The sequence below is a fragment of the Camelus ferus genome, chromosome 5 (genome assembly GCF_009834535.1).
Source record: "Camelus ferus isolate YT-003-E chromosome 5, BCGSAC_Cfer_1.0, whole genome shotgun sequence".
NCBI classification, from domain to species: Eukaryota; Metazoa; Chordata; class Mammalia; order Artiodactyla; family Camelidae; genus Camelus; species Camelus ferus.
The window spans coordinates 46,383,808-46,399,800 of NC_045700.1; the positions used below are offsets into that span (position 1 = coordinate 46,383,808).

Genomic DNA, 15,993 nt, shown 5'->3' on the forward strand with positions numbered 1-15,993 from the left:
CCAACTGTACATGGATAATGTTTGGGGGATAAAAATTCCAAAAAGTTCCCCAAAGCAAAACTTGAATTTGCCATAGGAGGGCAACTGTTTAAATAGCATTTACATTGTACTGATGACTATTTACATTGCATTTACATTGTAGTAGATGATATAAGTAATATAGATAAAGTATACAAGTGACTTTTATAGGCTATATGCAAATACTCTGCTATTTTATATAAGGGGCTTGAGCATCCATGGATTTTGGTGTCTGCGGGGGTCCTGCAACCAACCTCTTGTGTATACTGAGGGACATCTATACTTTTTAAATTTTCAAAACTGCCTAACTCTCCCCAAGCCACTCAACCCTGTTGTGATATTAAAATGTCAATAGAGAAACAGTGTTTCTCATGATGGATGTATATGAAGCCCTCAAACATTTACCATTTTGAATATTGTTTGTTCCGTGGTTATGTGGTTTGAAATGACTATTCCTGTTTTAGTTGCTGTGTTGCTTTTTCCTTAGACAACCAACCACTTAATTCCATCCTGTTTGCAGAAAGATAGTCCCTTCCAGGGCCTCTCTCCCATTTCTTTTTTGTTCTAGGTGCAGATAGAAGTATCCTCATTTCCAGACTTGGTGTTAGAAAAAGATTTTCTGGGGGGAGGGTACAGCTCAGGTGGTAGAGCGCACGATTAGCATGCATTGGGTCCTGGGTTCAACCCCCAGCACCTCTTCCAAAAAAATAAATAAATAAATAAACCTAATTTCCCCTGCCACCAAAAAAAAAAAAAAAAAAAAGATTTTCTGTCACAGGTTTAAAACCTCACAGCTTGGATAGTATAACCATTTGGGGTCCTCTTTAACTTGGTAACTTCTTCATGTGATAATCTGAAAAGAGCCATACTGTCTGGTCTTCAAGTCCTTCATTTAAACAGAGGTGAAGTAACAGGCACCTGGCAGAGTCCAGCCTGAAACAAAGCAGTAACGTGATGTTTCAGGCAAGCCCAGAGCCGTGAGATCACAGGCCAGAAGTTCCCTGGCCCTCCCTCTTCAGACTTCCCTTCCCTGAGAGAATGTCAACCCCTGGACAGCCTTCTGTGGAGCTGAGAAGAGGGAGAGGTTAGTGTAAGGCAGCTGTACCCCTAGAAGGAGCCGTGGTAGCAAAAGACAGATGCCCTGGTGTCTGCTATTGAGCAGGTGGGCAGGGAGCCGAGACGCCATTTTCTCTCCCTAGCGAGGTGGTCGTGTATAAGGCTTGCCAGTCAGGTAAGCCTTCCTTCTCCTTGACCAGACACAATACCCTAGCTGAGGGATGTCCAGACCGAGAACACCAGACTGAGAAGCCAACCTTCTATCAGAGCTAACCTTTTCACAGGGGAACCAACGACAGACGGATGTATCAGTCACTCGTGTGGCCAGCTGTGGAGCCGGGAGCCCGCTAGCAACAGCTGCCCACGGCCATGTGAAGCAACACGCGGCTGGTCTTGTGTATAATGTCTTTACACTCTTATTAAAGGAAACTTGTTCTCAGAAACAAGCAAACAAGCCCTTCTGAGGGGCTTTTAAATTGCAGGGCGGACCTCCTGTTCAGGATGAGCTCCAGGTGCCTGGATGGAGCCTCAGGCCAGAGCGTCCCGCTCACAGGCCGGGCAGTGCCCTGACCCCTGCTTGTGCTCCGAAGCCAGACCCGGCCCACTGCAGAGATGTTGTGTTTACTGACTCTGTGACCACGGGCTGACGCCTCCTCTTGCAGAGCAGTTTCTCCATCTGCAGAATGAAGATGGGATTTAACCAGCAGGAGCGAATGTGACGCCATTGGTCAGTGCCCACCTAGTTGTCTGGGGCACAGGAAACATTCGGCAGATGTTCAGTGCCCTCTCCCACCCCAGTTCCTTATTCATGTGACCAGATGCTGGTCCTCTTCTAGCTCATCTGAGGAGGGCCATCAAAGAATCATCTATTTAAAAAAAAAAAAAGGAATCAACTATTTTGGGAATTATTGAATGAGCTCAGCAATGTTCTCCATTTAAGTATTGAAAGTCATTTATAGATATGCCTTCTTACCTCAAATAGCCATTGCCTACAAGAGGAAATGTCCTTGTCTTATACCTTATTTACTTTGAGAAACGGGCCAGGTTCTTTAGAAGACGGAACTCCTCAGCTCCCCTGGGTCCTGCAGGCGCGCGCGCGCATGCGCACTCTCAGTAGATTCAAATCATGGTCGTCTTCCAGGTGGAATGCGTTTGCTACCTCCGTCCACACCAGGAATACTTCACTCACCCTCCGTGTGCACGTGTGCAGGGCCGTGTGTTGAGTTGCCTCTTCCTCACCTCCTCAGGCAGGAGACTTAACACATTAGAGATAGTCTTGGGCTCTCAACACACTTCCTCCAAGGTCTCAAGCAGGGAGGAGGGTATTGGTCAGGAGGCGAAGACATCTGAATTCTCCTGGAGCTGAGCCCTCCCGCTGCTTTCTAAACACAGGAGGATTTTCTTTTCATTGCTGTTTTTCTTCCTTGTCATTTTGCTCTACGTGAAACACTGAGCAGAAAAGCAAAATCTCAGTTTTGGAACAGGAGCCCCTGGATCATCTTCATGTGTTTTGCCTGTCGTTTTCACTCACTGTTTTGTTACCATCTTGAACATGACTTTGAAATAACCCACGTTCAATTTACAAAAGCAGTCCTCCCGTGTGGCTTAAAGAGCTTCATGGATGGAACTTCTGAAATCATACCTAACCCCCCCACCCTGCCAAGTAATTTGGTATTGAAATAAATTATATGGATGTTCTACTACTGATTTATTTCCTGTTCAGATGCTACTGGGGTTTCTTTGTTGGCTCATTGGCGTTTGGGGGTTTTGTTTTCTTTTCTTTTATTCTTAGCTGCATTTCCAAAGCACATACCAGTGTACAGTTGGGAAAGACACAGCATTCCAGAAATAGTCAGGGGAATCCAGTGTGGGACCGCAATTTTGCTACAAGTAACCCATATATGGATAACCTAGTTTACTGTCACTTCCCCTCGCCAGCTCCCCCTGCCTGACCTGAACCACCCTGGGATTTGCATGTTCCTTTTCACTCCCCTTGGAACAAGGCTGAAGTGCCTCAGTTCCCAGCCTGCCAGAACCACTCTCCAAGAAGTTTACTTTAGTTCCATGTAGGGAAGAAAGAATAACATTTTAATAACTCCTTCAGTTTGGGGGTTTTTCTGTCGTCTTCCTGTATGACTTTGCAAAGGTATAGGGTCTTTCTTACCATACGGAGAATATGGGTCATAAGTTAAGTCAGTGTGGTTTCCTGGGATCTCAGAAAAAAGTTTTAGATATGTAAAAAGTTCTATGATTTTCCTACTTTTGAAAAACTGAAACTAATGCTGGTTTGATTTCTCATCTAGGTATACTGTGATGTCAGGAACACCTGAAAAAATTTTAGAGCATTTTCTAGAAACAATACGTCTCGAGCCAGCTTTAAATGAAGCAACAGGTAAACACCTAGAACAGTTCTATGTCCATAAAATCCATGCAGAGCATTGTAAAAAAAAAAAAAATCTGAATTCATTCTCAGTGTGTGTAGCCAAAGCAGTTTTAGAAATGGGTTATGTGTATTTCCATTAGAAGAGCATCTTTTCAACCCTTCTCTGCCTTCTCTGGTCCTGGCTGCCCTTTGCAGATGGCTCTCTCATTCATCCATATGAGGAGTAGCCTTCCAAAGGCATATCTTAAGTTATCATTTAAATTCTACCTTCCGTAGGTACCTATTAGGTTATCATTTTAATCCTACTTTTTCCTGATTTGAAGCTGCCTCCATAAAAGGCACAGTCCTGCTCCAGCTGGGAGCAGAGTGGTTCTCATTACGACTGCAGATCCCTGGGCTGCCCGGAGTGTAACCAAACACCACTTGTGTTCCTTTCCTCGGACTGCTATAACAAAGCACCACAAACTGGCTGGCTTGAGCAACAAAAATGTGTTGTCCCTCTGTTCTGAAGGCTAGAAGTCTGAGATCCAGGTGACATCAGGGCTGGCTCCTGAGGGCTGTAAGGGACAATCTGATCACATCTCTCCTCGCTTCCGGGGTTTTGCTGGCCATGTCGGGCATTCCTTGGCTTGGCGTTGCCTCACTCCAATATTCACCTTCACCTTCACATGGTACTCTCCCTATGTCTTGACATAGTCTTCCCTCTGTGCATCTGCCTCTGTGTCCAAATTTCCCCTTTTTATAAGGACACCAATCATGTTGGATTAGGTCCCACATTAATTATCTTATCTTGACTGCATCTGCAAAGAAATAAGAAGTAAGTTTCCAGAGAAGGTCAGATTCTGAGGTCTGCAGGCTTTGGACTTCAGCATATCTTTTTGGAAGGGAAAAAAATCAAGCCACAATACCACCTTACAGTGAACCAGTCTCGTTAACTAAGACACAGAGATTTGAGGATGAATGAGACGAACCTCATCCATGAACTAAGTGTTCAGAGTTTTGAGATCATTCTCCACTTTGGTTACCATCTTATATGTGATTTGGGAACAGCACACATTCAGCTATTTAAAAAAAAAATACCCTTTACTACTGGCCTGTCTCTCAGAATAATAGGCTAATACTCTAAGCACACTGAGATCCATAGAAGATTTGTCACTAAAAGAAGTTCAGAGATTTATTTTAAAAACTTAGTGGTAGTTCAGAGTTCATTTCTTTTCTCTTCACAATATACTCAGGGTAAAGTTATCATTATTATTACATCCCTCCAGAAAGTATTTGATCACTGATTTACTTCTTACTTTATCTTCTCATTCCATTTTCTCATTTCATCACTAGATTATCTGAGTTTTTTATGGAGCGGATTAACTGGGGAGCAGTAGATATAAAAGGCAAGATCTCTGACACTAGGGCAGTTACGTTCAGTTCAATGTTTGTTGAGGACCTTGCTGGGCTGGTACTAAGCTGGATGCTTTGGACAAGGCAATGTGAACAAGGAATCACCCTCCTGTCTTCAGGAAGTTTATAACCTGCCAGAGGACATAAAGGAATGTGCAACTTGATTATAAACTTGAGAGGACCAGGAAGATTGTCCCCAAGGATATAGCCTTTGAAGTGGCCCTGAGGGAAGGCTGGTAACCGGGGACAAAGCTTTCCATACATGAGTGCTGACCTAGAAACAGACAAGGAAGACCAGGCCATGTGGTGTTGCTAGACTATCATATACACAAGTGCTGGAAAAAAGGTAAGGCCTAAGAATTAGGGTCCAGACCTTGGAGCATCTTAAATGTGAAGCTAAGCTTTGAGAAGTGGTTACAGATGTCTGAGCGAGGAGAATGTGATAAGATCCTTTTTTGAAAAAGGAAATCCTTGAGGGCCCATTTTGGAGAGGATTGCTTACTTCCAAGAGGCAAACATAATCTTAAATAAACCAAATTTCTAGGACCCGAGGTCAGGAAAAATATAGCAGACTTTTCCCCCTCTGATTAACTGTTGTCCAGAATGTGTGATTGTGTAATACAAGAAACAGCATCTTCTCTAAAGTGAATATTGACTGAAAAGGAACATTCTGGTGTGTTAGAGACTGTGGCATCTAAGGAAAGATCCGTAAGATCTTTACTACATGTGAAGGACAAATATATTCCTCCTTTTAAAGTTACTTCTGAGAGAGGAGGGGACTGAATTACTGCTTCGTAAGAACTTGAAGCCCAGAAATCAGTTATCGCAATGGCTGCCACATAGGATGTGATTCCTGACTCTTCCATTTTTGATGTTAGAACTAAGTTCACCTCATAATCTGATAGTGAACTTTATTCCCTGCGGTTTTTCCGATTTTATTTTTCTTGCAAGTAATTTACATGGCTTGGAGATAAAGAAAAAATCAGTATCATTCTCATAATCAAAAATATGAATCTACCACATAGTCATCCTGGACATTAAAAATAGTCTTGGTGCAGTGCCCTGAAACTCATGGAATCAGTGGGGTGGGAGCCCCTTGGCATTGATGGTTTTACAATACAATGAGAGACGTCAGAGTGCAACTGGTTTGCATCATAGAAATGAACACCCCTGGGTTTGATAGCACATTCTCTTAATTTACCGAAACATCTGTTTTCTCCCTAAGAGGTATTGGTTTCCTACACCTTTCACTTCTATAACCAGCATTAGTCCTTAAGAGCTTGGGAAATCATGTTCTAGTAGCAATGACTTTTTTTTTTAATCGGTTCTCAAGAGTTACTGCCTATGAGTAGAGAATAAGAGAGCCACATTGAAATGAGGGTGCTGGGTGATTACCGCGCTAGTTGACCAGCTCACCAGCCTTGGAGAACCTTACTGAAATCTCTGCTCTAGTGAAATTTAAACTACTGTACAGCACAGGTCTTCTGGGAGCCTTATAAATAAGCATTTTTTCCTCCTATCCTCATAGAATATCTACAACATGTAAAGGTGACCCTGATGTTCAACTCAGACAAGCCAAAGTCCTTTCATACTTAAGAAAAAAGTCCCACACAGCTTCTGTCTGACACCTCAGCATCTTCTCTGGCTCAGGATAATGGGGCTGAAATTACTGGTAACACCAAGTGATGACAGCTTTAAATTACACTCATCACTTATATTTAAATGAATATAATGGTATTATGTGAGGTGTCAGAGGGGTTAGCTGAGGCTACGGTGGTAATCATATTGCAGCCTATTAATGCATCAAATCAACACATTGTACACCTTAAATTGATACAGTGTTATATGACAATTATCTCAATTTTCAAAAAATGAGTATAAGTTTAAACCTTTAGTCACTGATTCCAACTTTGATAATACACATTAATTTAAAACATAGGCATTGGATATTCAATTTATATAGTTAAAATTCTCATATTTCTCACCATTTTCTGTTAGAAAAATTATGTGAGTTTCATGGAACTCAGCCAGGGTAGTTCGTTTTTCAGTTGAAAACCCCCAGAGCAGGTTTGCAGGGGGTGTACTCTGAGGCCTTTCAGTCCGTCTTCACGAGCTTTCTCACCAGGACTGCCTGGATAGCGTTGTCTTTGCAGTGAAGAACCAGCATCAAATTCAGAACAAAGCAATGAAGCTTCTTTGAGGGGCTTGCCTTACTTCTTTTGCCATCTTCCTGTTTACCTACCTACAAAATAGCTCCAAATGTAGGGCATTGACCATTTTAATCTACCGAAGAGATTGTGTTTTGCTTCAATTGCTGCTCACGGTCTTTATCTTGTCTTCAGCCTTTACCTTGCCTTTTTTTTTTTTAGCTGCTTTTGTTTCCCTCACCAGTTCTCTGCTCTTACCATCTCCTTTCTCTATAATTCTATCACACTTTCATCTTTTATTGCTCTCTCTGAGAAGAGGAGATGAAAGAGAAACAAAGGAAAAAAATACTGACAAAAGACATATGGTGTAAAATAGACAAATGACCATGTCATAGTTCTGCACACATGGCATTGCCCATGTGTGGCTCTTTAATTACAGATATATTTTTTTAAATTCATTGTGGCTAAGGTGGCCAGTGCCATTAAGACAAGTCTGTCTCTTTTAAAAATATTGTACTTTTTATCCACTGTCCTAAGAAATTGAGTTTTGATCTCAAGCTCTGTAACATTATTATTTTTATATGCAGTGCTTCTTTGAACAGTAAAACCTTGCTATCCCAAGCCAGCTCTTGATTTCCTAAACGTTTCTGCAGGAATCTAACTTCCTTTTCTGCTTTGTTTTCCTTCCCCCGCCTACAGATTCTGTTTTAAATGACTTTGTTATGATGCACTGTGTTTTTATGCCAAATACCCAGCTTTGCCCAGCTCTGGTGGCCCAATATCCTTTCGTTGTGAAAAGTCTCTATTTCCTCGACAGCACCCCACATGTACATGGTCATTATCTCATCGCATCTCTTCAGGTAAGTCACGGCCCAGGCAGAAGTGTACTCTCCACCCCTGTCAGACTCTGAAACATCAGCAGCTTTCCATGCACACAGATTCCCAGCTCTTCCTGGCATGGTTTTGCTGTGCCATGTTTAAGGATTCCCTCTTCATTACCTGGGTAGAGAAATGTAAGCCAAGTTGCCTCAGAAAAGTGATGCTGCTGAGAGATACACACACCTGGGAGGTAGGCTAGAGAAGGCTGTGGACGAGAGTATTACTAGGGAGCATCATTAGGGACAGTTTCCTAAGGTTGGAGATAGACTTTGTACCACTGTCGGGTACCTGGCGGGATGGACCGTGATCTGTTTGTGTCCCTCTGAGCTGTAGTATTAATCAGACCACTAACCTGCCGAGATATATACAAGTTACCATTGTGGGTTAACTTTTCTTTTACATCCTTCTTAGTCTGCCCTATCCTCTAGATACTGAAATTTGTTGCCATTTTTATTATCCCACTGACTAATGTCAGAGATACAAAACTTGAAGTTCTAATGGCAGTTTCTCTAAGCGGCTTAACCTTGAACTTACTTGGGGCAGCGTTTCAGTAGTCTATTGAGTTGACCAATTGGTGCACAGTGTCTAGCACAGAGGGAACATTCCAAGGACATAAGCTAAATAAAAGAAGTGACTGTTGCTAATGAGTTACACCCTCAACTTTGGCAGAATGTGAAAGTGTATTCTCTAACCTTGCTTTATTTTTAAAGCAACAAAAATTCCGGCCCCCGAACACTTTGGCCTTTTTGAGCAGTTAACTGTACTGAAGGAGAATGGCATTCTTTCTTTCTGAGCAATGCAATCAATGTTGGCATGTTTCCTTTTTCAGAATTATAACTGTCCTACCTGATTCTCATTTCCTTGTTCACCCATAATTCTCTTTGAAGTCAACAGAGTGTGTGAGGCTAGGAGATTGCAGTTCAATGTACTATTCAGAGGGAGCTGCAAGAGTGAGATTTGGGTGTTTATTTGCCTGGAAACTATCTTTCCAAGTAATGACAGCTTAATGAGACTTAAATATATTATATATTCTTTCTGGCTCATATTCAGTTTTTCTCAAGTAAAATTAACACATTTGGGATCTCTCTGTGCTCTTTTAGCTCCATACATGGTAATCATTACAAGACCTTTGAGATTTGTTGGAAGGAAACATAAAAACCACCATTGAGTTTAGATTTTTTTTTCAGCAGTTAGCATGTTGATAAGTGTAAGGCGAACAAACCAAAAGAAGAGTGAGAGAGCGCAGTGGCTGAAGTCATACCATCTTTACGACTCAAAGCCCCAAACATGCAGCTTGTTTTTTTTTTCAAACTCTGACTTTTTGACTAATTAGCTTGTTCCCCTTCAGAGCTGGTTGAGAACATTCATATCACTGACCTCAGTCTTTAAAATAGGAGATCCTAGAGAGGGAAGCCCACGCCACTCCCAGGTCGGGAAGTGAGGGGACTAATGATGTGGGGGGAGGAGGAGACGAAAGAGTGAACCAAGGCTTCCCGGGTTCTAGCCCCAGAACCTCCATTAAAAAAAACAGAATCAAGGGGGCCTGTGATGTCCAGTCCTGATTCTTTTCTCAGTAGATGGAGAGGATGCAGGATGGCAGGGTACCACCTACACGACCTTGTGCCCTCAGACCACCCCCTTCACTCCCGGCCCTGTGAAAACTTAGATTCACCGAACTGTTCTATTTTGAATCAACTCTCTACGTGTCAGGCACTATGGAAGTGTTCTATATCTATGCTAGCCCAATGGCCACTAGCTTTGAAATTGGCTTTTAGGACTGAGAAACTGAATTATTAATTTTATTTGATTTTCATTAATTTAAATGTAAGTAGCCACATGTGACCAGTGGCTGCTATATTGGACAGGTTAAGTCCCTAGTCCTTATGTAGTGGGAGTAAAATGGGAGTGGGAGTGGGAGTAGAATTATTGTTCTGAAATGCCTAGAGAAAGCATGCCAGGAAGGCCGGAAGCTCATCCTGCTAGAGGCAAGCAAATGAAAAGGAGTCTATCCTTGAAGCCGCATATGTGTAAGTGCTTTTATATCATGCTGAAGACTCAAGTTTTAGTCCCTTTGCCTCCAGGAAGATGTTATCTAGGCCATTATATGAGCTCCTTTTTTTGGTCTTAGGTAACATAAACCAATTGTGACAGACTTCAGGAATTCATCAGAAGGATAGGGTAACTCAGAGAATTGAAGGAGTCCTTAAAGAGGCCAGGCCTTAGAAAGAGACCTGCGGGCAGCAACTAGGGACCCAGCTGCTAGAGTAACTCTGCCCCCAAACATCCTGGGCCCTCAGCTCATTCCCACCTCCCTGGGGACAGCTTGGGTCATTGCCTCGCATGGGTCACTGCTGACATCTTGGTCAAGAGAAGGCAAAGCACTTTACTGGATAGTTTTACAGAGACTGCCTATAAAGAAAAATAAAGTGGAGAAATAAACGATGAACAGGCAAAAATATAAAAAGCACGTATAAACTGCTTAGCACTGTGTCCATATGTGACAGGAGAGATGATGTAAAACTGAGCACGTGGGTTAAGACCCATGTTGCTTTGGGACAGAGGGATAGTAAAATGCTTCACCACGTCCCACTAAAGCACTTACAGTCAGTGAGTTGATTTGGCTGAGTGTTTTTAAAGTACCAAAGACGTATGACTTTTCATAGCAGCCCTACGAAGAAGTCAGTATTTTCACTGCTCTTTTTCCAAGTCAATAAACTGGGATAATGAAAAATTATGATTTGCTAGGGGAAGGGTAATTACTAGTACAGAAAGAATTTGAGCCCTGAGCCACTGACGCCTGTTTCTGTCCTTAATCTACATTGTATGTCTCCTCCAGTTTTGCTTTTAGCACAGGAGAGGATGGTAGAACTCTGTTTAACATTAATATTTCAGGCCTTTTATGTGCTAATGAGAGAAACTCTCTATTCATTAGATACGCTTGGGACATGATTTGACCTAATGAATACAAGTGCTTTATAATGAGTTTTTAAAATTATATTTGTTCAGTTTCTGTACTTTTCATCTCTAGTTTTTTCAGTCTTTTTTAAAACCTGCACTTAGAATTCAGTTCAGTTTTCCATTAGTCTTAAAAAAGCAAACTAAAACCCCTATCACCCTACCAGGCATTAGGACAGTTACTACCTTGGTGTATATCCTTCTAGTCGTTTTTCTATACATACAGATCTATGCTTTAAAATACTAGAATGGGATCATACTATAAACAATGGTGTATGTTTTGTCACTAAATAACATGTTATGAATATCTTTCTCTGGCATTAAATATTTTTCCACACCATTTGTCTAAATAGAGATAGCTTTATCATTCTTAAAAATAAAACAGTCTCATTGTAAAAAAACTTCAGTTTACAGAAAAGGAGAAGAGAGAAAACTTCAAGTGGTATCTCACCATTGTATTATGAAAAAGCTTTCAGAAAGTATATTTGTATATAATTTTATGTAAGTGAGGTCATGTTTTATATGCTTTTTTAAATTTTTTTTCACTTAACAGTATGCTGTGGATATCTTTCCAAATCAATATATACAAATAAAACTACACTTTTTTTCCCCAGATAATTCCTCAAACACTTATGAACACTTAGAATTTATTATTCAGTGCTGGGCAACAAGGTGACAAAATGCATGAGAAAAACATATTATTTTTATTGATTCACAATATTATATGGCAGACATGTCATAATTAATTTTCTTAGCCTCTTCCTATTGAATATTTAGATTATTTCCACCTTTTTTTCCTATAACAAGCACAATGAGGTGAGTCAGCTTCCTTTCAGCTAAATCCTTGCCCGTGTATTTTCCTTAGTTTAAATTTCTAAAAGTAGACAAAGAATATGTAATATTTTAGCACTTCTAATGTTTATTACAGAGTTGCTTCCTTTTGTTTTAATTTTGTGTTTTATGATTAAACTCTGCCTTACTTTTGTCTGTACAAATGCAGGCAGGCCTTCAATTCAGTGAGCGGTCACAACTAAGTTAATATTATTTTGAATTTTAATAACTGTATTCTTGATTCAGAGCATTTTCACATCATTTACTTTATTTTTCCAACACCCAGCCCCCACAGGTGAGGCCAAACAAAGCACTGATATGGTATTTATTTCATTTTACATATTGGAGAAGCCCAGGCACATAGAAGCCAAACAGCCACCTAAGATCCCACACATCCTGGCAGATGTTTGGAGAAACTCATGTAGCACTAATGTAGTTCTAGTTGCAGTGGACATTGTAGTTGACTCTCCAACATCAGTGCCATCTCAGTTGGTCAGTCTAGGTAGTTATGGTAATTGGCTGCCTTTGACCACAATTGGCTCTCAAATTACAGGCTAAGGTAGACTGGGCCAATGGGATTCAAAGAGAGGCTTCCTGGCGCTTCTGAGTGAAAACCTTTCTCAACATTTGAGGAAGGTAGGGTATAGCTCAAGCAGTAGAGTGCATGCTTAGCATGCATGAGGTCTGGGGTTCAATCCTCAGTACCTCCTCTAAAATAAATAAACAAACCAACCTAGTTACCTCCCTTCCCCCCCAAAAAAAATAAAATAAATTTTTTAAAAATTTGAGAGACAGAACAGAAACAGACTCACAGACATAGAAAACAAACTTATGGTTACCAAAGGGGAACAGGAGGAGGGGAGGGACAAATTTGGATTATGGGATTAACAGATACAAACTACTATGCATAAAATAGATAAGCAACAAGGCTTTACTATATAGTACAGGGAATTATATTCAATATCTTGTAGTAACATATAGTGGAATAAAATCAGGGAAAAAAAAACTGAATCACTGTGCTATACCCCTGAAACTAACACAATATTGTAAATCAAATATAGTTTAATAAAAAAGAGAGAAAGAACAGGCAGCCTGTTGCCCCAATTGCTAGTGACAGCCATCCTACAACCATTAGGGGAACAAGCCCTATGACAAAGCTGAAATGAGGGGAGAGTCAGGGGGAAAAAATGAAGTATGTGATGACGTCACTGCCCTTTGGACCAATCCTGAAGCTTACCCTACCGATAGATTCTCTGTATGTCAACAAATGCAGGTCTTTGTTGTTTAGAATAGATTGTTACTTCAGCTAAAAGAAAAGATTCTTTCTTAACTGATAAATGGTTTATATTTAAATTAAATACAACAATAATTTTGGTCAAATATTTTCTCTTAGTATCCTAATTTGTTTTTTGAACATGAATTTTACGCTTTTGGCATGGAAATAATTTATTTAGTTTCTTGAATTAAAAAGAAAACATAGAATACATATATGCCAGTAAATTTTAGCTAAAACTGTCTTTGTTATGTATTATACCCCTTATACAGAAACAAAGTTAAACATGACAACTTTCCTTGCTGAGAAGGCAGGGTCTCCATCCTTCATTTCAGTGTGAAAATGACCTGAGGATGTTCTCTTTATAAGTTGACTTAGGTCTAAGAGGAACATTTATCAAAATTTGTAAAGCAAGATTTACAAGAGAGCATCAGATTCTTAAAGCCATGTTTTTAAGAACAATCTTTGAATTTCTAAGGAAAATTGTCAGCTTAAATTTTGTCAAAGCCAAATTTTACTATTTTGGTCCCTTAATGGGTTCCGAAAAGTGTTTGATCCATGTGTCACCATGAGAGCAATTTACTTCTGCAGTTATGCAGTTTGAGAGTTTATTTTCAATAAGGAGGATTTGGTTTGATGATGATATGAACATGGTATCCTCTTTCACAGAAAATGAGTGTATTATCAGATATTCTGCAAAGTATTTTATGTATGTATTTTCTCAGCCTCCTGTCAACACTATGGGTTGTGTACTCTTTTTGCATTAAGAAAGTGAGACTGAGCAGATAAGTAACTTGCTCCAAGTTACATTGCTAGTAAAGGTTAGAACAATATTTGAGCCCAAGCGCAATGTGTTTCATTAGGCCAAGCCCTGACTGCTCTGCTTTGAGTACAACCCCTGACTTAAGACTAAAAAGAATAGCCAAGAACTAAAGCCTTCTAAAAACGCAGAGAATTCTGAAAATCGAGGAGAGAAAAAAAAAATCCAAGGAAGAAAATGGGAGGCACATAAAGAAAATGACAGTGCAGAAAGCACTTCTGTGAGCTCCAACTTAATAAATAGGTGCACACAAACACAGGAGCAGCTGTGTTAGAAAAAGCATGACAAGGGGGAGGTGTAGCTCAGTGGCAGAGCACGTGCTTAGCACGCACAAGGTCTTGGGTTCAATCCCCAGGACCTCCTCTAAAAATAAATAAATAAACCTAACTACCTCCCCCCTCACAAAAAAAGTTAATTAGACAAATAACAAAATGAATAAATTCAACTTTATTTTTTAAAAATGAAGAAATAGCACCACAGTGTTAAACCCAGAAATGCCAGGTCTTATGAAAAATTCCAAAGCCATCCATTTAAAAGATTTTGAATGATTTTCAGACATGGATCAGTAATAATGATGAGCACTAACCTCTCCTGAGCACTTAGAATGTCTCAGATACTGCTCTATGTGGTTTACCGATACTGTCTCATCTCCTCCTTGATGGCAGCCCTGTGAAGTTTACTGATAGATGAAGAGACTGGGTCTCTAGATGGTCAATCAACTGGCCAGGGGTCTCACAGCTGATAAGTGGGGGAGCCGGGGTGTGAACCAGGTGGTCTAATTCCAGAGCTTGGGTTCCCAAGCACACACAGCATCAAGGAAGGAATAGACTTGTGCTCAGGATGTGGGGGTGCTCTCTCTACAAAGGCAAGCTGGGTCATAATACGGTGGGAAGAGCAAAGCTCTGAAGTCAGAAGGCCTGTATTTAAGAGCTGCGTCTTACAAGCTGTATTGCTTGGCAATTATCCTTAACCTCTCTGAACCCGGTCTATATAATGGGGTAATTATACCTGCCCTGCCCACCTCCCCAGGTTGTTGTGAAGATCAAATGAGGCTACATGTGTGAAAGTACATTATAAACCTTAAAGCCCCGTATAAATCGTGCCCCCTGGAAACAAGTGATTGTACCATCATGAGAGGAATAGGGCGTGATGTAGAGAAAATACAAAAGCTTTGTCTAGGCAGTGGGCAGATGACCCCCAAAGTTTGTTTTCAGCTGCAAGCAGAGAGCTTGTATGCAAAGCAGGGTTTTAAAAAACAACATTGAAGAGTATCAGTTTGAATGTTGATAAGTGTTTTATAAATAGCTGCATAATTAGCATGTACTTACTGCAAAAAGTATACATAATATTTTATTCCCTGTTGTAAGCTGTAATGAATCTGCTGCCGCTACATCCTAGGAGGTTTTCACTTACTTTCCCCATGATAATTTTAATACGTGGAACCATTATTAGCTGAATTAAGAATAAGTAAATGAGCAGTAAAAAAAAAAATACAGAAAAATTACAGGTGCCTGTGGTGAGTAAGATAATAACTAGGTAAAAATATATGAAATAATTACAGTGTTTGAACGGCAGAGCCGGCATGAGGAAAATGACTCAATGGAATATTAAACTGGTTGTTGGCAGGGTAGCAAGGCTGTGTGGCCTTCACCTCTTCTGATTTTCAGCCCTAATACCTCACTGAATACAGATCCAGTTTGTCCTCAGCCACATTTGTGTGAGCAAAGGAACTGGTCCAATTCAATGAAGATTTAGTCATTCTGAAAGCCTGGGGTCCTAGAGATTAAATACACAATAACTAAAAGGTCCTGTTTAAAAGGTATACCAGACATTTATTATTTGGGTGACACAGAATATGAACTTATTTAGAATGTCATATGATCTGTATTTGATACCTCAACAAAATGGAATTTCAAGTGATTTAGACAAAGAGTTTTAAAGAGTTGTGATATTTTTGAAAAAAAGAAAATTTAAAGAAAATTGCATAATAGGTGGCACTCCAAACAATGTCATTGAATAGTTTAACAGTCACTCAACAAACATTTGGAGCTTTTTATGTTTCCACGTGCCCAGTCCTTGATTAGAAAATGTGTGTAGAGACTCACAATGAGTTTAAGACAAAGTTCCTAAAATAAAATAGTGCCATTATCAGCCACATGAGTGGACCTGGAGATGTCATACTAAGTGAAGTAAGCCAGAAAGAGGAAAAAAAAACCATATGATACCACTTATATGT

At 40.3% G+C, this 15,993-nt stretch overlaps 1 protein-coding gene across 10 annotated transcripts in view; it reads left to right on the plus strand.

The window, feature by feature from the left end:
• Window positions 1-15,993, plus strand: part of RAPGEF4 (Rap guanine nucleotide exchange factor 4) — a 273,639-nt gene that overhangs the window by 217,899 nt on the left and 39,747 nt on the right. For all 10 annotated transcript variants that reach the window (XM_032479695.1, XM_032479696.1, XM_032479697.1 and 7 more), the window contains 2 exons: window positions 3,378-3,466; window positions 7,699-7,777. In XM_032479695.1, coding sequence (XP_032335586.1) covers window positions 3,378-3,466; window positions 7,699-7,777 — 168 coding nt within the window. The remainder of the gene's footprint in view (window positions 1-3,377; window positions 3,467-7,698; window positions 7,778-15,993) is intronic.